The sequence below is a fragment of the Podarcis liolepis genome, assembly GCF_965112155.1.
Source record: "Podarcis liolepis genome assembly, chromosome: 7".
Classification (NCBI taxonomy): domain Eukaryota; kingdom Metazoa; phylum Chordata; class Lepidosauria; order Squamata; family Lacertidae; genus Podarcis; species Podarcis liolepis.
This window is the reverse complement of record NC_139561.1, coordinates 2,640,737-2,666,357: the sequence shown is the minus strand read 5'-3', so window position 1 is coordinate 2,666,357 and position 25,621 is coordinate 2,640,737. Positions and strand designations below refer to the sequence as shown.

General features: G+C 45.2%; 1 protein-coding gene across 1 annotated transcript in view; it reads left to right on the top strand.

Annotated features, from left to right (window-relative positions):
• The window catches only part of FER1L5 (fer-1 like family member 5), a 122,521-nt gene extending 102,812 nt beyond the window's left edge, over positions 1–19,709 (top strand). Inside the window, exons 44-57 of the mRNA XM_083514092.1 lie at positions 904–1,026; positions 1,636–1,791; positions 1,958–2,049; positions 3,117–3,287; positions 3,886–4,034; positions 4,915–5,054; positions 7,124–7,212; positions 7,672–7,767; positions 9,474–9,615; positions 13,724–13,823; positions 14,918–15,129; positions 15,824–15,933; positions 16,875–17,022; positions 18,459–19,709. Of these exons, the coding sequence (XP_083370218.1) occupies positions 904–1,026; positions 1,636–1,791; positions 1,958–2,049; positions 3,117–3,287; positions 3,886–4,034; positions 4,915–5,054; positions 7,124–7,212; positions 7,672–7,767; positions 9,474–9,615; positions 13,724–13,823; positions 14,918–15,129; positions 15,824–15,933; positions 16,875–17,022; positions 18,459–19,313 (2,583 nt within the window). The 3' untranslated portion in view covers positions 19,314–19,709. The remainder of the gene's footprint in view (positions 1–903; positions 1,027–1,635; positions 1,792–1,957; positions 2,050–3,116; positions 3,288–3,885; positions 4,035–4,914; positions 5,055–7,123; positions 7,213–7,671; positions 7,768–9,473; positions 9,616–13,723; positions 13,824–14,917; positions 15,130–15,823; positions 15,934–16,874; positions 17,023–18,458) is intronic.
• Positions 19,710–25,621: the final 5,912 nt, after the last annotated feature.

Sequence of the window (25,621 nt, the reverse complement as noted above, 5' to 3'; positions counted from 1 at the left end):
CGTCCCTGAGCCCTCCCTCCTGCTCGCATTCCCTCAGAGACCCACTCCTCCCCCTGCTGGTCCCTGCTTCAGCTGTTGAGTCTCTTTCTTCCTCCCTGAGCCCCTCCACCACCTGATGCTCCGATGGCAGTTCCCTGACATGTATGCAACAACAGCAGCAAGAATACTTATCGCGAAGTATTGGAAGACACAAGATTTACCCAGAATGGCAGATGAAGTTGATGGACTATATGGAACTGGCGGAAATGACTGGCAGAATCCGAGACCAGGGAGAAGAGTCGGTGGAAGAAGACTGGAAAAAGTTTAAAGACTATCTACAGAAATATTGTAAAATTAATGAATGTTAGAAAAATGTTGGAATGAAGTTATATGGCTTTAGTAGAAATGTTATAAGGAACAAGGTATAAAATTAATAGAGTATTAAAGGAAAAAATAAGGTTAGAATGTGTTAAGATAATTATAGGATAGAAAACAGAGGAAGATGGAAAGGAATTGCTGAAACAATTAACAGAAGTGGAATACAAAAAGGGAGGTGTGAGGAGGCCGTTGAAATAAGTGAATGAAAGATAAGATATTGAAATTGTTTGATGTTGATTTGATGTTGTTCAATGTTGTTTGATGGGTTTTTTGTTTTGTTTTGTTAGTTTAATGTGTTAAGTGTTATGTAGTTTTTTGGTATTGTATTGTTGTTGTTTTTTGTAGTGTTTAAATTGTTGGAAAAGTAATAAATATTATTTTTTTAAAAAAACAAACAGAAGGCTCTTACATTCTGATGTTCTTAAATGTAAGAAAATGAATTTAACTCAATGCCTGGGGAAAGATGGCTGAACCACTGAGCAGGTGCACATGCTGCAGGGAGCCCAGCCAAGGTGCTAAGCCAACGTCTGTGTCTCCTTCTCCCAGATGTATAGCTGTGAACTGGAAGAAGTGCCTGAATTCCATGGCCTGCAGGATTTCTGCCAGACCTTTCAACTGCACCGAGGACTGGTGAAAGATGACGACCCCAGAGTGGGGGGTCAGTTCAAGGTGAGGGCCTGCCCCAAGTGGCCCTGCTTTCTAGCCATCTATAAAAATCCACAGAAATTCCACCCTGGAGACTGTTTCCCACTCTGCTTCAGGTGTATATTAAACCACATATAGTCTTCAGAAGCAGAGTTGCCAAGTTTTGCATGTGGGTTTCATCCCCAGGAGAAGCCTGACTAGCCAGTGTTGCAGCAAAAGCAGCACAATGTCTTTGGCACCTTAAAGACTAACAAATTGTCATGGCGTACACTTTCATGGACTAGAGTCCAGTTTTCTTTGTGCAAGGCTTCTTGGTCTCTTGACATCTGCAGGAGAAGCAGGAAATCAGCAGGGGAGAGATTATGACAGCTTTGAGCAACAACAAGCTGTATTCATGAAGCCTTTCCAGGCAGTAGCGGCTGGGGGGGGTGTAGGTGGGGCTGCATTGCTCTCCCAGCTTCCCAACACCTTGCACCCCTTGCCAAGAGCAGGGCGCTCAGCATGGAACAGGCACAGCAGCACAGAGCAATGGGCATTGGGCAGCCAGGAGAACAATGTGGCCTTGCCAGCTGCTACTTCTGGGGTGGGGGCAGTGGAGCTGGTAACTAAATGAAACAGTGCTTTCTCCGGCAGGGACTTTTCCGGATCTATCCTTTACCAGAAGATCCCAATGTCCCACCCCCTCCACGCCAATTCCAGGAACTTCCCGACAACGTCTGCGAGTCATGTCTGGTCCGGATTTACATCATCCGAGCCTTTAACCTAGAGCCAAAGGACAACAATGGTCTGGTAATCACAAGAGCTGTGTTCTTTGCTTGCCTCCTGCGGTTCTCGCTTCCTGCTCTGAGCTTCCCTGTGTTATGTGATAGGAGGCTTCCTCTACAGCAGGTGTGGCTGGACCCTGTTTGAGGGTCTGGTCTCCTAACATTCTGCATTGAACTGTGTCCCCTTACAGTGTGACCCCTACATCAAAATCAAGGTCGGGAAGAAAAAGGTTGGAGAGAGGGAGGAGTATATTCCCAACACTCTGGAGCCCGTCTTTGGGAGGTAGGTCTGGCACACTTCTCCCTCAGAGCCTCTGCCTGCTAAGGCTAATCTCTTTGTGCACATCCTGCGGATGCTGTCCCCACCTCTGGTACAGGGCAGGGCAGGGCAGGAAGCTACTGGGATAGGAGAGGGTTGTTAAGAGACAGGTGCACCCCTACCATGACTTATCCTTGGAATGTACAGAGCACAAGCAGCGTTCAGAGGTGGGAAGGGAAAGGGATTATTTCCTCTCTTTTCTGTTTTTTATATATAATTTTTATTAAATTTTCTGTTTTACAATTTTAAATACTCATTTAAACATCCTTAAAATATCAATGACTTCTCTTCTTCTTTTATGGTTCATTTTGCATACCATAAATCCCTACATATTTTAAAGGTAAAGGGACCCCTGACCATTAGGTCCAGTCGTGACCGACTCTGGGGTTGCGGCGCCCATCTCGCTTTACTGGCCGAGGGAGCTGGCGTACAGCTTTCAGGTCATGTGGCCAGCATGACTAAGCCGCTTCTGGTGAACCAGAGCAGCGCACGGAAACGCCGTTTACCTTCCCACCGGAGCAGTACCTATTTATCTACTTGCACTTTGACATGCTTTTGAACTGCTAGGTTGGTAGGAGCTGGGACCGAGCAACGGGAGCTCACCCCGTCGCGGGGATTCGAACCGCCAACCTTCTGATCGGCAAGTCCTAGGCTCTGTGGTTTAACCCACAGCGCCACCCGTGTCCCTACATATTTTACATAAACTATAAACCATTCAATATTCCATTATTACATCCATCAAAACTTATTTACAGTGTTGAATTTATCTTAATGCTGCCAACGTTTTCAAGTGTACACAATTTCCCCCTATATATTCAATAAATATTTTCGAATCTTCTCTAAATGTCTGTTCTTCTTGTTCTCTTTTTCTATGTTAGGTCCGCAAGCTGCACATATTCCATCAGCTTAAGTTTCCATTCTTCTTTAGTTGGGACCTCGCTCATTTTCCATTTGGGGTCTAACAAAACGCAGGCCGCAGTAGTGGCATACATACATATTTATTCCTCTGCTCTTTTCCTTGACCGCCACAGGATGTTTGAGATTATGTGCGACATCCCAACAGAAAAGGAGTTGAAGATCTCATTCTATGACTTTGACATGTTTTCCCCTGATGATGTAATTGGAGACACCACCATTGACCTGGAGGACCGGATCCTGTCCCGCTATGGAGCCAACTGTGGCCTTCCACAGTCCTACTGCGTGTAAGTAGCAATGAGCATAGGTGTTAAGCGGGTGCCTTTTGGACTCATGGTTTTGCTGCAAGAGCTGGGAGCAGCCAGTTCAAGGGGGCAGCCCCACAGAGATGCCTTCCCCAACAGCAGTGCCATTGCCACGTCCCCTGGCAGGGCAGGAGCACCAGGCTTAACTAATGAACTGCCAGTGGTCATTTCATAAGCTACATATTAATGTTTCATCAACAAAACACTCAGTTTTTAGGTCACATTTGTCTTCTCTCTGTCATCCACAATATAACTGCTCTGGAGCTCCAGAAATATTTCCACTATGTATTCATCTTACCATTTTAGCAAGCAATATTAATATTAGCTTAACAAGTTCCTTCTCTTTAAAGTCTCTATTTACTTTTCCAGAGATAGGAATGAAGTAGGCGAAATGAAAATGAAGAGTTAGCTAATCTTTCTACCCAACAGAGAAGAAAAATCATTGCCCTTTAGCATTTTTTTAGGGCATTAAACCAGTTCATGAAATAAAGATTTTCTGCAGTCTAGGAGAAACTACATCCCTCAGGTAGCGCCCCCTGCAGATGCCGCTTGACCTCCTGTTCACTCCTTTCCCACACAGATGTGGCCCCACCCAGTGGCGAGACCAGCTTCTTCCAAGCCAGCTCTTGGAGAATTATGCTCGGACCAAGAACATACCTCAGCCGGATATAAGTGAAGATGGCAGCAGAGCCACTTTCCGAAGCAAGATTTATCAGCTGTCTGACTTTGGTAAGTACTTCAAAATATTCCCACGGAGCAAGAGAGAAGGGGGCTTGAGCTGCTCTGAAGGTTGAGCCCGAGGTCAGCACCTGCCACTGGCATCACTAAGCACCTGCTAAAAGGGAGCCCACTGCCAATCCTTTGAAGCTCTGGCTTGCTGTTCCTCCTCCTCGTTGTTGCTTCCTGCTCACCTGTCCTCTCTGGGTGTGAGAGCAATGGTTCGGCACATATTTAATGCTAAAGGAAGATTAATTAAACTATAGTTTGTTACGCTGTGCCTTAGCATTATGCCCAATGACTTCACAATGACTTCACAAAATGGTTTGTTTATTGTCAACAAAGCATGATCTGAAGCCATGGATATTTGGTGGCTTTCAGCCCATGGTTTGTTTTATTTATAGCTTGGCATTATGTGTGAACCCAGCACCTGTCCTTAACCATGGTTTGTCTGACATTCACCAAGCAACAAATTATTATTATTATTATTATTATTATTATTATTATTATTATTATTTGTATACTGCCTTATACCCACAGGCCTCAGGGTGGTCACAACATAAAATCACAATAAACAAACAAAGATAATAATGATGAAGGTGATAGTAGTAGTAGTAGTAGTAGTAATAATAATAATAAATCCAATAAATCCCCACCCAATAAATCCCCACAAAGGTTTGTAGGAAGAGCATAATGCAAGGAAAAATGCTCCCCCAGAAGAATCACTCTGCAAATGTGCTTATGACGCACAATGCGTATAAATAGTAGAACACAGGCTACCTTGGAGCAGAATTTTATTTGAAATTGTGGCCCCCTTTGCCCTGCATGGAAGTCTGTGATACACTTGGCTGAATAAGTGCTGATTCTATTGTATTTGGCATTCCCCTTTCAGAGACTAAACTACCTTCACATGGCTTCCTGGGGCCTCCAAAAGAGCGCATGGCTCTCCATCTCCTCCACACCTGTGGGCTGGTGCCTGAACACGTGGAGACTCGTGGCATCTACAGCGCTACCAATCCCGGGATCCAGCAGGTAAATTCCCTGCCTCCATTTCCCCACTGCACCAGGAGTAGCCAGTTGCTGTGACCTGCAGCTCCCACCATCCCTGACAACTGCTGAAGGGTGCCAAGTTAGATGCTGCTGAGCCTACACATTTGGTGGTTGCTGGAAGAGAGAAGCTTCACTATTTGCCCCTGTAGTCTGGCTCCCCTTCACAGGTGGGAAGCTTAGAGCAGCTCCACACTTGGCTGACATGTTCATTTATCCTACATAAAACTATAGCAAACTCATTCTCCAAATGCTGATACTTACATAGCCCAAACAGTATCATCCACTCAGAAGAGAGCTTAATCCCAAGGATCAGGGGCAAGGAGTCTCCAAAACAAGGACTGAGCATGCTCAGCGGGCAAAGACTGTGTCCAATGCCAGTCGTGCTCAACACAGACCCATTGAAATTAATAGGCTTGTTCATTATGTTCATTAATTTCAATGGGTCTCACTGAGTAGAAGTTGGTTGGCTAAACCCCAGAATGCTGGGAGTTGATGGAGGGACAGAAAAGAATAGTATCCTGTAAAAGGGGTGGCTGGCTGGAAATCTGAACAGAAGCACATCTGTCAGCAAGATTTTCCTGCAGGTCCAACTTACTGTTCATTTATTATAATTGCAATATATATCCAACCATTCTATGCAAAGCATTCAAAGTGGCTTACCAAGTGATGATGGTTATGATTTTTAAAATTGCTATAAACCCATTTTTAAAAGTGTGTGATGATAAAATAAGAACAGGTGAAACCAACAAGAACTGCCCTGTTAAAGGATATTAAAGTAAGCCATGCATTTAAAAAGCCAAGGCAGCTTGACAAACCAAAACCAAATTTCCACATAAGCTTTGTGCAGGAGGATCAGGATGGATGCCTGATAAATAGGTCTTCTGCAGAGACCCTAAGGAGAGAATCCCAGAGGTAAGGCCCAGCCAGTGAGAGGAAGGCCTCTCATTGCACCCTTGCCAAACATGCCTTAGACAGTATGTTTAGATGCTATCTAGATACCTTAGGCAGGACTGAGATGGGGACCTTTCAAGAAGATCTCAAGACTTGGGTTGGTTTGTGCAGGAGAACTTGATCCTTCAGCCAAGATGGCCCCAGGCCATTTTGCCTCACAACCAGCAATTTTAATGGTGCCCAAGAAAATCTACATCTGGTTGAACCCAGTATATGTCATGGATTACTCTAAATTATAGTTTTGTGAGAAATCCATCATCCAACAGAACTACAATTCCCAGGGTTCTTTGGGTGAGAGTTGAAGCTGGTTTCAGTGTAGTAGATGTTACCCTAAATACTCCTGCCCCAGACCCATTTCCTCCCGATTTGGCTGCAGGAGGCAAGGATAAGTTTGGCACTGACCCCCAGGAGACATTTCAGACAAGCTGAAGTACTATAATATCCTAAATAGGTGCTGGTAGATGAAATGGAACCTGCCTTCTGAAGCAGAGTGGCACACACTGGAATTGGAAAGAAAGTCCAGCCTTCTTGCCTGCAGGTCTGAATTTGCAGACTCCTTTATAAAACTTGTACCCTATAGCCCAAACCTGGAGGACCCCACAGGGCATTGAACTAGAATTGTGGCTTAAGAAAGTTTGGAAGTTAGCAATTGCTGAAGAAATAAGATGTGATGTAGCAATCTTGAAAGGGAAAAAGAAACCAGCTGCATTGCAGGCTGTTTGGTGGCAGTTTATTACATAGGCCAACATATCAGGTTTACAAAACACCTTGTCACCAGCATCAGCACAAATCCAGATGTCATTGTTATGTTTCCGCTCCTAACTTTGTCCTTGGACATATCAGTCTCTTCTGGCCAGTTAAAATGGTGACATTATCCTGGCAATATGCTCTGTAAGGTCCCTGCAAGAACAGCAGAGAAAATGAATGAAATAGGCAACAGTGAGTACAATTACTTGCCTGGTTTCCGGAATAGGGAAGAGGATGTGGTTGTTGTTTTTTATCTCTTGTTATGTTCACTGTCCGTTTTGTGACTATACTTTATGTACATCACTGAAGTACCAACTGAAAAACATTAAGAATGTGCCTCTCTTCATATCCAGGGGAAAGTGCAGATGTGGGTCGACATCTTCCCAGAAAACATAGGTGAGCCAGGACCTCCTTTTGACATCACCCCAAGGAAGCCCAAGAAGTAGGTGCACCAAACACAGCCACCCCAACCCTTTTGAAGACCCAGAACTATTTGCACCCGCGTAGCACATTTTCAGGATGGTTGAATGAGAGTGTCAGGGTGCAGGTGGACGTGGATGCTGGATCTGACCACCCCGTGTCCGCTGTTGCATACTTGTCATTGTTTCTAATCCCAGAGCATGACACAAGGGGGAAGCTGGTTCACAAAGGCATCTACTGGTGGTGCCCCTGCTCTTAGGGAAGGGCTGCAACTCAATGCCAGAGCATTTGCTTTGCATTCAGAAGGTTCCAGCTCCAGACCCCACTGGCATCTCCACACTGGACTAGAGTGGGGTTGCACAGAAAGTTTTCCTGTAAAAGTCCTTGTTAGCCTGCCCTGTTCTTGTATATAGCAGGAAGAGGAATCCCTTAAAGCACCCTTCCAGTAGCACCAAGACTCTCCTGTTCATCTCCTCTGTAGGCACGAACTTCGCTGCATCATCTGGAACACCAAAGATGTGGATCTGGAAGACACCAACATTTTTGGAGACAGGATGAGTGACATCTATGTGAAAGGGTACGAGAGAACAGAGGCAGAAGGTTTATGGCAGCCCAACTCCTGTGGTGGCAAGTGACCAACAACTGGTCTTATTTGCAGATGGAGAGCTATCTACCAGCCCTAGCCATATTTCCTTTGAGGTGTCAGCGCCATGATTCCCAAACTCTTATAGCCCCATTTGCATAACAAAACCATTCATGAATTCATTCATCAACTGTGGTTTTCCCCAAAGAACCAAGGTGGTTCACAACAATCAAATGAAGCAGAAGTTCACAAAGGAGAGACTAGTAGCTAAAGATTAGGCTGCTGCTTCTGCATCAGAACTTTCTCCTTCTCCTGGTATAGAGAACATTTGCTCCTCTGCCACATTTGTAGCTGAACTGCAACTCCCATCAGCCTTCAAAAAGGGTTGCCCCAATAGAATCATAGAGTTGGAAGAGACCACAAGGGCCATCGAGTCCAACCACCTGCCAAGCAGGAAACACCATCAGAGCACTCCTGACATGGTTGTCAAGCCTCTGCTTAAAGACCTCCAAAGCAGGAGACTCCACCACACTCCTTGGCAGCAAATTCCACTGTCGAACAGCTCTTACTGTCAGGAAGTTCTTCCTAATGTTTAGGTGGAATCTTCTTTCTTGTAATAATAATGAGAGGCACAAATACAAGATGGGTGACACCTGGCTTGAGAGCAGTACATGTGAAAAGGATCTAGGAGTCTTGGTTGACCACAAACTTGACATGAGCCAACAGTGTAATGCGGCAGCTAAAAAAGCCAATGCAATTCTGGGCTGCATCAATAGGAGTATAGCATCTAGATCAAGGGAAGTAATAGTGCCACTGTATTCTGCTCTGGTCAGACCTCACCTGGAGTACTGTGTCCAGTTCTGGGCACCACAATTCAAGAAGGACACTGACAAACTGGAACGTGTCCAGAGGAGGGCAACCAAAATGGTCAAAGGCCTGGAAACGATGCCTTATGAGGAACGGCTAAGGGAGCTGGGCATGTTTAGCCTGGAGAAGAGGAGGTTAAGGGGTGATATGATAGCCATGTTCCAATATAGAAAAGGATGTCACATAGAGGAGGGAGAAAGGTTGTTTTCTGCTGCTCCAGAGAAGCGGACACGGAGCAATGGATCCAAACTACAATAAAAAAGATTCCACCTAAACATTAGGAAGAACTTCCTGACAGTAAGAGCTGTTCGACAGTGGAATTTGCTGCCAAGGAGTGTGGTGGAGTCTCCTGCTTTGGAGGTCTTTAAGCAGAGGCTTGACAACCATATGTCAGGAGTGCTCTGATGGTGTTTCCTGCTTGGCAGGGGGTTGGACTCGATGGCCCTTGTGGTCTCTTCCAACTCTATGATTCTATGAGATGTTCTGGAATGCAACTCCCATCATCACCAGCCTGTATGGCCTTGTGTTGCTGAGGCTGATGGGAGTTGGAGTCCAAAAGATTCAGAAGGCCTCAGGTTGGGGAAGATTGGGCTGGATGATACACTCCAGCAGCAGAGATGTCAGGGGAACCTGGACTTTTTGCTCTGCATTCAGCTCCCGCCTGTCCCTTGCCTAAGGGTCATGGAGGAAGAGGGACATCTCTCCCAAAGCTGCCAGCGGGACTAGATGATGCAGCTTTTCATTGCCAATGTACCCAAGTGTGCCCTAGAATCTGGGATGGGGCAAAAGAGTTCCTATGAACAACTCCAGCATCTCCTTTGCCCTGGTTCCAGGTGGATGGATGGCCTGGAGGAGGACAAGCAGAAGACAGATATCCATTACAGGTCCCTGACAGGAGAAGGCAACTTCAACTGGCGCTTTGTGTTTACCTTGGAGTACCTGCCCATGGAGCAGGTTTGCGTTCTCACCAAGAAGGTAGGTGGAAACTGAAACAGAGCATTGCTCCAATTTAGAAAAAGGGAAGTGGCCTTGGCTTCCTCAAAGCTTACCTTACCCCATAGGAGCGCCCTCATCCACGTGGACCGCCAGAACTGGCGCCTTTACAACTGACATATCATGCCTGCTCTGCCCTTGCAAGGAATCAATCTCTTAATGTGTGGCAGCACCTGTTCTTTGGAACTCTCTGTAGGCACCTTTGCTGCTCTCTTGTTGATGCCTGCTTTAAAAAATCCTTTTGGCGTAGGCCACGCCTAGACAGATATGAAAATTTATAGTATGTAGTTTTTTCCTCCCATTTTAACATTTTAATATTTCTATTTGTTTTTAAAATCAGTTTATTTTATTGGTGTTTTCTTGTGAATATTTTATATTCATTTATGCAAACTGCTTTGATTATTATTATTTGTTTTGACTAAGTAGTACATAAATTTTGTTAAACTTGAATGAATGAATGAAGGAGGGTTGTGTATGGACAACCAGCAAAGCCTTCCTATCCTCCATCTGGCAAATCCAACTCAAGAGATTATGATTATATTATTATTTCTTGAATTTATATACTGCCCTATACCTGGAGGTCTCAGGGTGGTTCACAGAAAACCTCTCTCTGCATATCATCTGCTGGAGGATAGTCAGAGGCACATTGACAGGCACACGGCTCTCTGTGGTGCACACATCATTTTAATGGATACTCTCATTCATATTCTGGCACACTTAGTCCACGTAAATTTAATAGCACTTATAGTTCTCAGATGTGGGGCACTTCCAGGCTGCTGCTATTTTCTAGTGGGTTTCAGTCATGTAGCAGCAATCACAGCTGATTAGGAGGTCCCATGCAACAAATATGTAAATAAAACCACTTCCCCCAAAAGATCAGACTTTTTGCAATAAAGGAAGTGACAGGAAAATGCCCTGGAAAGTGTGGGACAATAACATTGGCTTTCATGTGACATATTCTAACCCCCCCCCCCAAAAAAACAAAAAAAACACAGACTGATTTTTAAGGAATTTGGCCCTTGAATTGAAAAAGGCTCCTAAACCCTGATCTGCATTGAGTGGCAAGAGCTCTCTGGGTTCCCTGGCAGACAGGGGATCTTTCCCATTAGCTGCTGCTGAGAATCTGGAGCTGCCTCATGAAACACAGGGGCTCTGTCTCTGGGGATGCTCCAGTCCCACAAAGCACTTTATATGGAAAGCTCCTCCTCCTCCTCCTCCTTCTTCTCCTCCTTCTTCTTCTCCTTCTCCTCCTCCTTCTCCTCCTCCTCCTCCTCCTCCTCCTTCTCCTTCTCCTTCTTCGGCGATCCCTGGTAGCCGAGTAGGATTGTCTTCCATGAACACGGTTTTAACAATGAGTCCGTAAGTGACTTTGGAGGCCAATTCTGGATCCACACGTCCTTCCACAGTGGGGTCATAGGTGGTTAATCTCCACAGCTGTGAAATCCCCAGATCGACTCCAGCAACAGTTTAACAAGCTCCCTCTAGAGGAGACAGTTTCTATTTGTATCCATCTTTTGAAAGCAGGTCCAACAAAAGAAAATTACTTTCATTTTTCAAATATTTTGTTTCTTTTGAATGCAAAAGGCAACATTGGAATCAATTTGTTTCTCTTTTTTAACTATCTGTCAAAAGACGTTCCATTCACAGTCAATGAACTTCCCCCAAAATTTCTGTCTCTGACACCCCGTTCCCAGGTTTGAGACGGTGGAAATTTATCTTTCTTTACTCTCTATCCTGCAGGCTTGAACAATCTAAAATTCCCCCCCTCTTCTCCTACTTCCAAGAGGGGTTTTGGTGGTTATAACTGAAGGAAATTTAGTCCTTTATATACGACTTTCCGGACTTTAGCTTGTAAAATTTTTGCTTCAGTCTATTTACAAAAGCGGAAGGTGGACTTCCTGTTTAGAACCTTCCTGCTTCAGTGCCAAATTAAAATGTTTCGTAATCCAATTTTCCGTTCTACTCACGGGTACTTGTTTAGAGTCCAATTGTCCACAGGAAAAAGTCAGCGCTCTCCTGCAACGGCTGTGTGGCTTCACTCCGTAAAAGTAGTGGTCGATTCAAAACACCGCGCCGCTCACCCCACGTCGTTTCGGATCCCCGAAAAAGGGTTTCCCTGCGAGTAAGGGAGGCGCTCTTGGTGTCAGCCGAATCCCACGTTCCCAGGCTTCCTCCGCCTGGGATTTTTAAGGGGTCTCCGCCTTCGCCACGGCGGCAAGACCCGATTTTCACGGAGTGGGTTCCTCTCGGTCAGAGGAACTCCGCCATTGCCGATGGCGCTAACCCAGAAGTCTCCCCATAGATGGTCTTTGTGGCTTTAAAGAAACTCTGTGTATCATGAGTGTCGGCTAAGTGCTGGATCTCCTGAGCTTTTTTTTTTAATCCGCGAGGTGTTTTGTAGTTCTCTGGTTCTTCTTTGAACCTCAGCCTTAGCGTTGGCATAGGTTTTTTTTCTTAGCGGCACAGTTTCTATCTCTTTGCCAGATTTGAAAGGCCTTCCTTTTCTTGTCAAACATGCGTTCAATCTCACTGTCATTCTCATCAAACCAATCTTGGTGTTTCGGTTTGGTATCCGATTGTTTGTTCACAGGCGGCAATAATGGATGTTTTTAGCTTGGTCCGGTGTTCCTCAATGTTATCAGGGAATTCTGCAAGCAGGTGGTCCTTAAGAGTTGTCTGGAAGCAGTCCCGCTTAATGGGATCTTGAAGGGCTTGAGTGTTCATTTTGCGCCTTGGCTTCCTTCCTTGAAGCCTGCGTTAAGGTATAATCTTAATAGCCATCGTGGAGCGTATTAGTCAGTGATCTGTCCAGCAGTCACCGGCGCTCGTCATAGCTCTGCTAAGGAGCACATCATGGCGATCTTTAGCACAGACAATAACATAGTCTAAGAGGTGCCAGTGGTTTGACAAAGGATGCCTCCAAGATGTTTACATTTTTTGTTGTTGTTGTTGAACAAGTGTGTTGGTAATAACAACATTGTGCGCTGCACATATCATCAAAAGTAAAATTCCATTCTGGTTGCTGTTGCCAATTCCTTCTTTCCCAATAGTCCCAGGCCACAGATCGAAATCTGGCAGCAGCAGCAGCAGCAGCGGCATGGGCCTTAGGTAATTTTTCACAATGCACATTTCCCCCTTGTTGCTTCATCTTGAAACAATTCCCTCCCCATTTCATCAGTTTACTTTAATACTGTTGTTGTTGTTTATTTGGCTTGTCAACTTGTGAATTTTTAGAGTCATCCCAGCCCAACACACAGCGGTCGTTTTTGTTGCAAGCAAACTAAAAACTTGCTTCATCACCAGGAATATGATCCATGTCCCTGGTCAGCTTAATGATGGTTCATCTAAATTTTTGTGAAAATAGTCAGGGGGCCCAATGTGCTTCCTCCAGTGAATAGCCCTGGAGCAACTGGCCGGCTTATCTAGCTAATAAACTTGAAAATAATACTCCAAGTTGGTGCTGCCACCTAGTGTCAAGTGTTTTACCACACTCCTTTCTCTGGAAAGCAGTTTCATGCTGTTAATTATAGAATCATAGAATTGTAGAGTTGGGAGGGTCATTGAGGGCCATCTAGTCCAACCCTCTGCAATGCAGGAATCTCAACGAGATTATACATGACAGGTGGTCATCCACCTTGGCTTAAACACCTCTAAGGAAGGAGAGTCCTCCACCTCTCAAGGGAGACAGTTCCACGGTCAAACAGCTCTTACTGTCAGAAAGTGTTTCCTGATGTTTAGTCAAGATCTCCTTTCTTGTCACTTGAAGCCATTGGTTTGAGACCTACCCTCCAGAGTCAGAGAAAACAAGCCTGTTCCCCCTTCCATGTGACAGCCCTGTAGATAGATGGCTATCATATCTCCTTTCACTCTCTTCTTTACCAGGCTATGCATGCCCAGTTCCCTCAACCGTTCCTCATAAGGCTTGGTTTCCAACCCCTGGTTGTCTTGCTTGCCCTCCTCTGTGCTCCTGCCCCACAGCCTCGGCGCCAGCTCCCAGGTGTGGTGGAGCTGGTCCTGACTTGAACAGGTCTGCCTTGACGCCTGTCCTGCGTCTCCCATTTCAACAGCCCTTCTTCTACCCTGTTTGCAGCAACATTTCTGGAGCCTTGACGAGACCATGCAGAAAGTGCCCCCCAAGCTCATCATCCAGATCTGGGACAATGACAAGTTCTCAGCTGACGACTTTATAGGTAAAAAGAATCCTGAACCTGGGGGGCAAGACAAGGCTTTTCACCCCATGTCCTATTTCAGGGTGGGGAAGCTTCTTCACCCTGAGGACCACTTTCCCTTCTGGGCAGCCTCCCAGGGGCCACATGCAAGTGGCAGGCAGGGCCAGAGCCAACTGTGAGCAAAGCCATAGCTTTGGATTTTGCCTTGTACAGTCGGTGAGGTTCCCTGTGCACATGCACACATGCACACTATGCTCCACCCAGAGATGCAAGAAGCATTAACAAAGAAACTAGTTGCATTCTAGCCAGGTATCATGGACTGGTTGGACGCAGTGGGAGGAGCCATCTGAGGGAACCTCCAAGGGAAGAAGGCTCAGAGCCCAGGGAGGGGTGGTGGGACAGCGATGGGTGGTCAGAGGGAGATGAGGGAGAAGACTGGGAGGAGCAGGTGTCGGAAGCTGGAGAGGTAACAGGGCTTGGTGAGCTGGAGGGAGTCTATGGCAGACAGAAGTCCAGAATCAGAGGCAAGAGCTGCAGCAGGGGAGGAGGGAGGCCAAGAGGCAGAGAAGTCAGGTTGCTGAAGAAGCAAAGGGGTCTCTCCCTTCTGCTGAGATAAGCTCTTCTCCCGCCTGGTCTCCCAGAAGCAGAAGATGCATGAAAAGGGTGGAGGAGAGGTTGGCTGCATGCAGGCAGAGTCTCTAAATGCTTGAGAAAAACCTTGGAGAGGAGGGTACTCAGTTGGGGGGGGGGTACGGATGGACTTTCAGTCTTGGCAACTGAACTATGGGGCAAGACCTACCAGGGACGGGCTGCTGTGCTCATTAGGCTTGATACGCCACCAAGTCTGTGCAGATCATGTTCTTCCAAATAAAAAGTTAGCTTCAACTTGCACAGTGTGATTTATTGTTGGTTTGCTCCTGACACCAGGCAAAACCACTCATGGAGGGTGCAGGGTGTGGCCTGGGGAGTGTGGCTGTGGCCAGGATGCGGCCTGAAGAGAGTCCAGATGGAGGGCTGCATTTCCCCCCAGGCCTGAGGTTCCCCTGCCATCAAACATGCCACCTGTCCCCGTCCTTCACAAAGCACGGAGACTGAGCACCCGGTTCCACTTGCAGGAATCCTGGAGCTGAACCTCAACAGCATGCCTCAACCCGCCAAGCGCCCCCGCGACTGCACCGTGAAGATGCTGCTGGAGGACACCGGTGCCACCACCTCCACCTCTTTTTTCCATCGCCGCAAACGGAAACCTGTCTCCCTGTTCAAGCAGAGGGAAATGAGGGGATGGTGGCCCTGCATCGTCTTTGAGAAAGACAAGCCTCGCGTCTCGGTCCGTAAGGCATCATAGGCCAGATCTACCACACCTCTGCCTGTTGGGACTTGGGTCTGGGGGCTAAGAATAGCAAATAGAACAGGGGGGAGTGGAGGAGTTCACTTCATGACCTCCTAAGCCAGCCTTTCAGAAGTTTTGGTCTGTGAAGAACAGCCATGTTGGCTGGGGCTGGTGGGCGGAGCCTCTGGAGGGCTCTCAGCTCTGCCTGTCTTGTTCTGGGCCTTTTCTAACCCTTCCCAGCTCTGCCGTAGCAAAAGGTTTTCCAAATGTACCATGTGTCCCATTCTCCACCTTTCCTTCCCTCCAAGTATTCAAGGCTGGGCATGCCTTGAACAGGACTAACAGGAGATGCCAAATTAAGAATGGTGGCACTACAGGCACACCGCTCTATGCAATTGCTGGAAGAGAAGATACCCCAATGAACAGAAGAACCACCCCCATATATTGAAAAATATGCATACATTGGGTATTCAGTTGAGGAGTTACACTAATGTAATGACTTTCAGCTATGCAATTTAACACCCCCATTCCCTGCCCTCCCCACCACCACCTAAATCTGATCCACAGGTTTCTCCAGTCAGCTGGGAGTGGGGAGAAAGTAGAAGTTACACTTGGCAATTTTGAGTCGTTGCTCTTTTCCGTTGAATACCACCCTAGAAACCCCTCTGCCCATCCTCTCTCGTTCTCTTAGGGCAAGGTGGAAATGTCCTTGGAGCTGCTGACAGAAAAGGAGGCTGAAGAGCGGCCAGCTGGGAAAGGAAGAGAGGAGCCCAACATGAACCCAGTTCTGAAGCCACCAGAGTAAGACTGCAGCGCCTGGGTGCCCCCTGCTGCATGAACTACTGGGGAGGTAGAAATGGGGAAGGGGGTGTCATTGTGTCAAGAAGGAAGCCTTTGCCAATCTAGTACCTTGCAGGTGTTTGGGGCTATAGCTCCCATCAGCCCTGTGCTTGGCTGGGGCTGATGAGAACTGCAGTCCAAAACATCTGGAGAGCACCAGGTTGGCAAAGGCTGTGGCAGAGCATGTTTCCAAAGATTTGGTGGCTGGGAGGCTTCTGTATGAGAGCTACACCAATTAAGCCACATGCACCCAGTTTGGCTAGCCTGCTCTGAGCACTGTGCCCTCTGGCACTCTCCCTGCCCACGCCTGCCTGGCATCTGTGTGGGCCCTGAGGACCTTTCCTAGCTGTACTGGTACCGCTCTAAGCAGCACTGGGCACCTAGGTGCAGCCACCCTTTGAATTTTCCACAAGAGCAATGTTAAGATGTTCTGGATACTGCTTGGTATCCCGTTTTTATATGCAAACATGGTATAGTTGTATATGTTTGCATTGTTTTTACACATGTAACTGTTTATAACTGTTTTGTGTCTTTGACTTTAAAATTGTTGTTTTATTCAAGCTGGCACCCCTGCTGGGGGCACCCCCTGCCTGAAACCCTAGAGAGCTGCTGCCAGTCGGCGTCAAACAGTTGCAGGGAACCTTTGGCCTTCCAGGTGTTGCTGAAGTACAACTCCCACACCCCAGGCAAATGTGGCTAATGGGCAGGTATTATGGGAGTTGTAGTTAAGCAACATCTGGAGGCCCAGAGGTCCTGATGTATACCATATCGAACTAGGTGGGCCAACAGTCTAACTCAGTGTACGTCAGCTCCCCATGTTCTTAAGCCAGGGAAGATGGAGACAGCTGCTGTAGGCAGCATCTGCTTAACTTTTCTTGCCCCTTTCTTCTCCCCGTGACCAGGAGGCCGGAGACCTCTTTCCTGTGGTTTACAGCCCCGCTGAAGAGCATCCACTTCGTTGTGTGGCAGAAGAGCAAATGGAAGCTCTTAATTTTCCTTTGCTGTGTGCTGGTGATTCTGCTGTTCGCGGCCTTCATCTACGCAGCTCCTGTGAGTCTGCTCAGGAAGAACAAAGGGGATCAGGCAGCTTGGGCTCAGCCACATACCTTGCTAGATCTTACCCAGGTCTGCCCCACTAGGTGCAGCATCAGTCCAGGCTAGACTGTCTGGGAGTGGGGTTGCTGTAGTTCACCAGGCTTCATTCGTCCTCAGTGGGAAATCTCTCTGCCTTAGAGCAGGACTACAGGGCCTGCATCTCATGTTTGGGCTTAGAGATTTAGGGCTGCTGTTGGGCTTAGAGACTTAGGGGTGCTGTTGGTGTACTAGCACCAACAACATCCTCCCTGACCAAGCTGGCTGAGGTAGTCTTGAGCAGTGTGCTGATGGAATCCCAGATGATAATTCTGGGTGACACCAACTTTCACGCCAATGCTGCCGTTGGGTCATTGGTTCAGGATTCCATGGCAACCATGGTGCTGTCTCAGGTCATCTTCAACCCAATGCACAAAGGACCTACCCTTGACTTGGTCTTTGCTCCAAAAGGGATGAAAAATGATCTGGAAATGGGTATGTCATTCCATCATTATGGTTGGACCACGTCCTGATGAAGGTTGGACTCATAGCAGCTATCCCTCTCTGCAATTAAGGTGTTCCACCCTCTGAGAGCTACGGATTCTGGTGGATTCCTGAATGCTCTGGGGCACTTTCTGGTGGACAGAGCAGGTGATCCTGTTGAGGCTGTTGTCTCACTATGGAATGAAGAGAACTATTGCAGAGGACTACTGACATGATCACTCCTGAGTATCCTCTTCAGCACTGTGGAGCCTGCAATGTCCCCCGGTATTCTACGGAGTTGTGTGCAATGAAACAGACTAGATGACTGCTATAGTGCTGGTGGTATAGATCTTGTTCCAAGGGCTAGCAAGCAGTGATTAAAGTGCATAATCACACCTCCCATGTGGCATCAAGGGCATGGCCTCCACTGTGTCCTCAAGTAATTGTCCAGGAAAGCTTCTCCAGCTTGTCTGAAACCTGGTCTCATCTGCCAGTAGGAATGGGCCTCTGGAGGCAATGAAAGCCTGTTGTGGTCCATTGTTCTGAGAATGCAGTTTTGCTTGATGCTGCAACATTTCCCGAGAGGAATTTGGGACATCAGCCTCCCCCCCCATCCTGCCACCACCACTTGCCCCCCTCCCACCTTACCTTGGCCATCTGTCCCTCTCCCCACACTGCCAACTGCGGCCTGTGGCTGCAGGCAAAGGCCATGGGGTGGTAGAAACAGAGGCTACAGCATGCCAGAAGCACATCATCAGCATGCTTCTGGAAAAGATAGTGGCCTGGGCCACAGGCAGAAGCCATAATACTGTGCCCAAAATGGGACAAATGGGATTACCTTCGGAAGCCAAGGTGGCTTCTGTAAATCCATGATATCCCAGTAAAATTTGGACAGTTGGGTGGGATGCTATTACCTGTTTTTCCCCCTTCAGGGCTACCTGGCAATGAAGATAATCAATCCGATGGGAGGGAAACGCTCCATAATATACCAAATGCCTCCAAAGAAGAAGGAAACTCTTGAGAGGCCACCTGAAGAAGCTCCTGAAACACTGCCTCCAGTTGCTGAGAGACCACTCCCAGCTCCCAATAAGTTGCCACCCACTCCCCAAAATCTACTCACAACTCCCGAGGAAACACCCACTACTCTCAAACCTCCCACTACCAAGAAACCACCTAAAGCTCCCAAGAAACCACCCAAAACTCCCAAGAAACCAGCTCCAAAGAAGCCACCCAAAACTCCCAAGAAACCAGCTCCAGCTCCCAAGAAACCACCCAAAACTCCCAAGGAATCACCTCCAGTTCCCAAAAAACCAACTCCAGCTCCCAAGAAACCATCCAAAGTTCCCAAGAAACCACCCAAAACTCCCAAGGAATCGCCTCCAGTTCCCAAAAAACCAACTCCAGCTCCCAAGAAACCATCCAAAGCTCCCAAGAAACCACCCAAAACTCCCAAGGAATCACCTCCAGTTCCCAAAAAATCAACTCCAGCTCCCAAGAAACCACCCAAAGCTCCCAAGAAATCACCCAAGGCTCCCAAGAAACTACCCAAAGCTCCCAAAAAATCACCACCAGTTCCCAAAAAATCACCTCCAGTTCCCAAAAAATCACCTCCAGTTCCCAAGAAACCACCCAAAGCTCCCAAGAAATCACCCCAAACTCCCAAGAAATCACCCAAAGCTCCCAAAAAATCACCTCCAGCTCCCACAAAACCACCCAAAGCTCCCAAGAAGCAACCATCCACTCCCAAGAAGCCACCACTGATTCGCAAAAAGAGGCGCACCTGGTAGTTAGCTGCAGTGGAAGCAAATTATGTCTCCAAATGCTGTTGCTTATAATGTCTTGCACCAGAGGACCACTCTGTTCATGCTCCATCTTGCCTCCAGATATCTGGCAAAAATGGAGCATAGCTGCTTCTAAATCTTAAGCCTACATCAGACAATCCTCACCTAATCTTTGCCTTCCTACAATTATGAAGGCCTTCTGATCCCAACCACAATTTTACAGCAGAATCACTGAATAAAACTAGCTTGGGGTGGGGAAGCAGGGGGTAAAGCACCACTGTAGAAACAGACTATCCAAACAGACTTATGTTCAATTCCCACCCATCCATCACCATATATTTTAGCATATTTCACTTTCACAGACTATAATATTCCCATAAAAAAATAAAAGTTAAGCCCTAAGTCTCGCTGCTTCTAGAAGGGGGATTGTTGGTATTTGCTGAGCAATCCTGTGGGGTGTGCAACTGGCTTGGGTGGGGCTGCACTCCCCCTAAAGGGTCAGGCAAGCAGCTTGCGGGGGGGGGGTCATTGGCTTGGCACTCTTTGGGGTGGAGCAACATCTTCAGCCATGTCTTGCTAACAACATTTGTGGCCTTACTAAAGAGAAGGCATGCCTTGCCTCAGTGATACAGGATGAGGTTAGATTACTGCAATGAGCATCACATGGAGTAACCCTTGAAGACAGTTCAGAAACTTTATTTGGTGGCATATGTGGGAGCTAAAATGCTTGGATCACACGGGACCTGTTTGCACCAGTTATGTTGCTTACCTATTTGCTTCTGACCCCAGTTTAAGGTGTTGCCACTGACCTTTAAACCTTAGTTTGAGACCAGGTTATCTGAAGGGTCCTCTGCACTCATAAAAACCTGCCTGAGACATCCTCCTGCCTGAGGTGAAAGTCCATACATGGCTCATTCCAGTAGCTGACTTTTCCTTCCCTCTACAGCACTGGAGGGCAGCCAGCTATTTATTGTTTGTTTTTGTTTGTTTAATAATCCCCCTTTCCTCTCAGGAGCTCAAGGTGTCATATTTTGCTCTCCCTCTCCCTGTATTATCCTCACCACAACCCCTAACGTGGGTTGGGCTGAGAGATGGTAGGTGACTGGCCCAACATCGGGCTTCATGGCTGGGTGGGGATTTGGACCCTGGTCTCCCAGGCCCTAGGCCAGCACCCGGTCCCCTACACCACCGCACTCACAGACCGCATCTGTGTCTCAAGAGACAATGGAGCGTGCTTCCAGGGATGAGTTCACACCATTGCATTAGTAGCACCAGTGTCACCTCCCCAAGGTGCAAGACAAAGTGATCCTCTCAGCCTCACTGATGGGGCCCAAGAAGAGCAAGATGTTTGGCACCAGCTTGGCTGCAGGAGCTGCTGAAAGGCGGCGTACGAGGCACCATTCAACCGACTTAGGGACTCCAGATTTGCGTAGGGTTTACTCCCGAGCCTTTTCTTCTCCCAAAGTGTTCTGCAAAGCAGCGGAGGTTTAGGATCAGTTTTCCTGCTTCTAGATTCCCAGGTTGATGAGTCCTACCTGCTCTTCACTGCTCTTGTCAGATGGAACATACAAGACAGGTAGGTGATACTTGTTACTGAAACATATTTACATGAATTTGTATCTGAGACTGAGCAATGTTTACAGACTGGCTCTGATACAGACATAATGATGATTTATTATTTATACCCCACCCACCTGGCTGGATTTCCCCAGCCACTCTGGATAGCTTCTTTATGGGCTTCTGTTTAAGCAAACATTTACCTGCTGCTGTTATATTCAAGGTTACACTGAGTGCTGTTTAAAATAATTTGGAATGTTGGAGCTGATTCAAGAATTTGGACAGGTTGCAGGTTGAATAAGATGAAAACCAAGGTTCTAGAGAAAAATTTAACTATGAATGAGAGAGAGGTTTCAGGAGGAGACAGGACTAACATTGGTTAAAAAAGTGAAATACTTAGGGGTTAACATGACTGCCAAAAATGTGAACCTATTCAAGGATAATTATGAAAAATGTTGGACTGAAGTGAAAAAGGACCTAGAAGTATGGACAAATTTGAAGTTATCATTGCTAGGCCGAATTGCTGTGATAAAAATGAATGTGTTGCCAAGGATGTTGTTTTTGTTTCAAACATTGCAAATTCTGGATAAGATGGATTGTTTCAAGAAGTGGCAGAAAGATATTTCTAGATTTGTTTGGCAGGGCAAGAAGCCTCGAATAAAATTTAAGATATTATTATTATTATTATTTTTAAAAAATTATTAGAGTTTCCAATTTTTACAAACAAAAAGAAAAAAGCAAACATAAAAAGCAAAAACAGATAAATTTCACAACTTATTTTCTTATAACATCTTTCCCCGACCTCCTCATACCTCCCCTTCTTGTATATCCAGATCAAATTATTTATACAGCAAATCCTTATCTCAAAGCATTACAGCTTAAAAAGAAAAAGAGGAAAAACACCTTATTTTCTCTCCAACATCTTAGATTATTATAACTTTGAATAAAAGAAAGCCATTTTATCAAATTCCTTTTACCATTACAGCTAAAAACCGCTTAATTTCAATCCAACATCATTCAACATTCCTTAATTTTACAATGTTTTTGTAGATAGTCCTTAAATTTTTTCCAGTCTTCTTCTGCCGACTCTTCTCCCTGGTCACGGATTCTGCCAGTCATTTCCGCCAGTCCCATACAGTCAATCAGCTTCATCTGCCATTCTTCCAAAGTGAGCAAATCTTGCATCTTCCAATACTTTGCAATAAGTATTCTTGCTGCTGTCGTTGCATACAAAAAGAAAGTTCTATCCTTCTTTAACACCGATTGGCCGACAATGCACAGGAGAAAGGCCTCTGGTTTTTTCAAAAAGGTATATTTAAATACCTTTTTCAGTTCATTATATATCATTTCCCAGAAAGCCTTAATCTTTGGGCACGTCCACCAAAGGTGAAAGAATGTACCTTCAGTTTATTTACATTTCCAACATTTATTATCGGGCAAATGATAAATTTTTGCAAGCTTGACTGGGGTCATGTACCACCTATATATCATTTTCATAATATTCTCTCTTAGGGCATTACATGCCGTAAATTTCATCCCGGTGGTCCATAACTGTTCCCAGTCAGCAAACATAATATTATGTCCAACATCTTGTGCCCATTTAATCATGACAGATTTAACCGTTTCATCCTGAGTATTCCATTTCAACAGCAAGTTGTACATCTTAGACAAAATCTTGGTTTTGGGTTCTAACAGTTCTGTTTCCAGTTTAGATTTTTCCACTTGGAAGCCAACTTTTTTATCCAAATTGTAAGCCTCCATTATCTGATAATAATGGAGCCAATCTCTCACTTAATTTTTTAATTTCTCGAAACTCTGTAATTTCAGTTTATCTCCTTCTTGTTCCAAAATTTCCCAATATTTCGGCCATTTGGCCTCCATATTGAGCTTTTTCTGAGCCTTTGCTTCCATCGGTGACAACCACCTTGGGGTTTTATTTTCATTTTTTTTTTATAAAATTTTTTATTGGTTTTACAAAATTTTTAAAACAATACAAACATATAAAAAGACATACAAACACGTATAGTTTCATAGCCTATTATTATTGTATTGTATGTTGGGGTTTTTTGGTTTTTTGTAGTGTTGTGTTCAATTTGTTGGAAAATTAATAATTATTATATATATAAAAAAATAATAATAATTTGGAATGTATTATCTATATTGCACCATCTGTGCACAAGACAACAAAGAGCTGTCCTGACAGGCTCCTGCCCCACAGGAGACACAATCTAAAATAGACACAGGAAAACAACAGAAGAGAGAAATTGGAGGTATTGTAGGTAAGCATCCAAATATGAGCTTTCAATGTGGAGTTCTCCGTTTTGAGAGAGAGGCAGATTGCCCTCCTCCTTTTGAAGGAAAGATGTCCCATCTTTTTTTTTGCAATAAGCAGACTGTATCAAACTTCCAGGACAGGTGGAAGCCCCTGACTGCCTGTGGGATTTCAGTCAGTCCCAACACATGTTCATTCCATGTGGTGCCCCTGGCGGAGGCTGGGGGCTATGGAGTTGCCCTGTTGGGAACTCTGCCACCCTCACAAATGTGGGGCATGGCAAGCTAGGAGAGGGGTTGCTTTGCTGCAACCCCTGAATCAGGACTGATGACATCTAGCCATCCCCTGGCTGAGGCTAATGGAAGCTGGAGTCAAGGAACACCTGGAGAGCTTCACCTTCCCTGTCATAGCTCAACAAGCCTCTTATCAGCTCCAACTGATATGGCAGCTTAGACAGACCTGGACACTCTGGTCACCTCCCTTTAGGACTACAGTGCACTGTAAGTAGAAACTACAGCTGGTTCAAAATAGGCCAGTATATTTATTAATTGGACAGAGCTGTTCAATCTTTTTTTTTCTATCTATAATAATATTTATTAGTTTTCCAACAAATTAAACACAACACTACAAAAAACCAAAAAAGAAAAAGAAAACATACAATAATAATAACAAAAAAAACTACAAAACACTAACCTACAACTAACAAAACAAAACAAAAACCATTTAAAACACAGTCCAATTTCAATATTTTATCCTCCTTTCACTAATTTCCACGACCTCCTCACACCTCCCTTTTTGTATTCCACTTCTATTGACTGTTTCAGCAATTCCTTTCCATCTTCCTCTATTTTCTATCCTATAATTGTCTTAACACATTCTAACCTTATTTTTCCCTTTAATGCTCTAATGATCTATTTAAACTTAATTCCTTATAACATTTCTACTAAAGCCATATAGCTTCATTCCAACATTTTTCTAACATTCATTAATTTTGCACAAGACATTGGGTATAATATTATGTTCGCTGACTGGGAAAAGTTATGGACCACCGGAGTGAGGTTCACGGCATGTAATGCCTTGAAAGAAAACATTATGAAAATGATATACAGGTGGTACATGACCCCAGTCAAGCTGGCAAAAATATATCATCTGCCTGATAATAAATGTTGGAAATGTAAGGAAGCTGAAGGAACATTCTTTCACCTCTGGTGGACATGCCCAAGGGTTAAGGCTTTCTGGGAAATGATCTACAATGAATTAAAAAAGGTATTTAAGTATACCTTCCTTAAGAAACCAGAGGCCTTCCTTCTGGGCATTGTGGACCAAGGGGTGTTAAAGAAGGATAGAACTTTCTTTATGTACGCAACAACAGCAGCAAGAATACTCATCGCAAAGCACTGGAAGACACAGGATTTGCCCACTCTGGAAGAATGGCAGACGCAACTGATAGACTACATGGAATTGGCTGAAATGACTGGCAGAATTCGAGACCTGGGAGAAGAGAAGGTGGAAGAGGACTGGAAAAAATTTAAAGAATATTTACAGAAACATCATAAACTGTATGAATGTTAGGAGTGTGCATAAATGAGAGAAACATGGCAGCAGCAAACTCAATGTAAGAAATATGAGAATAGGCAATGTTTAGGGAAATTGCGAAATTTGAAGAAATATTATGTTCAAAATTAGCAGGTTATTTTATGACCAAAATATTTGAAGTCGAAATTGAATATTTGAGATTTATAAAGTAAGATTGGAAGTAGGGTAACAAATTGCTGTATTTAATTACATGATTGAGAATGCAGGGGAGGGGGATGTGAGGAAGTCCAAAGATTATGAAAATATGTTTTATGAACATTTGTAATCTTATTTTTACTACTTTTTACTTTGACTCTTTTTATTCTTATTGCTTTTTTATAATTTCACTTTGAATTTCTTTGTTTCTTGTATCTTATCTTTGCTGTCAAAAATTATAATAAATATTTTATTAAAAAAATAACATTCATTAATTTTACAGTATTTCTGTAAATAGTCTTTAAACTTTTTCCAGTCTTATTTCACCGACTCTTCTCCCTGGTCTTGGATTGTGCCAGTCATTTCCGCCAATTCCATATAGTCTATCAGTTGCATCTGCCATTCTTCCAAAGTGGGCAAATCTTGTGTCTTCCAATATTTTGCGATGAGTATTCTTGCTGCTGTTGTTGCGTACATAAAGAAAGTTCTGTCCTTCTTTGGCACCATTTGGCCGACAATGCCCAGGAGAAAGGCCTCTGGTTTCTTCAGGAGGAGCTGTTCAATCTTATGCCAGTACCTGATCAGCCACACTGGATGCCAGGCTGCTTCCAGGGCTGGTTGAAAGCCCTTAACAGCATAAAGGTTAGCCAGAACATCACATTCTCCTGCATACACTTACCCAAACCATAATATCCTCCTCAAAGCCCTTGTTCCATGTGCCAACACTCTAGTGAAGTGAGGTGCATGGCCCTTG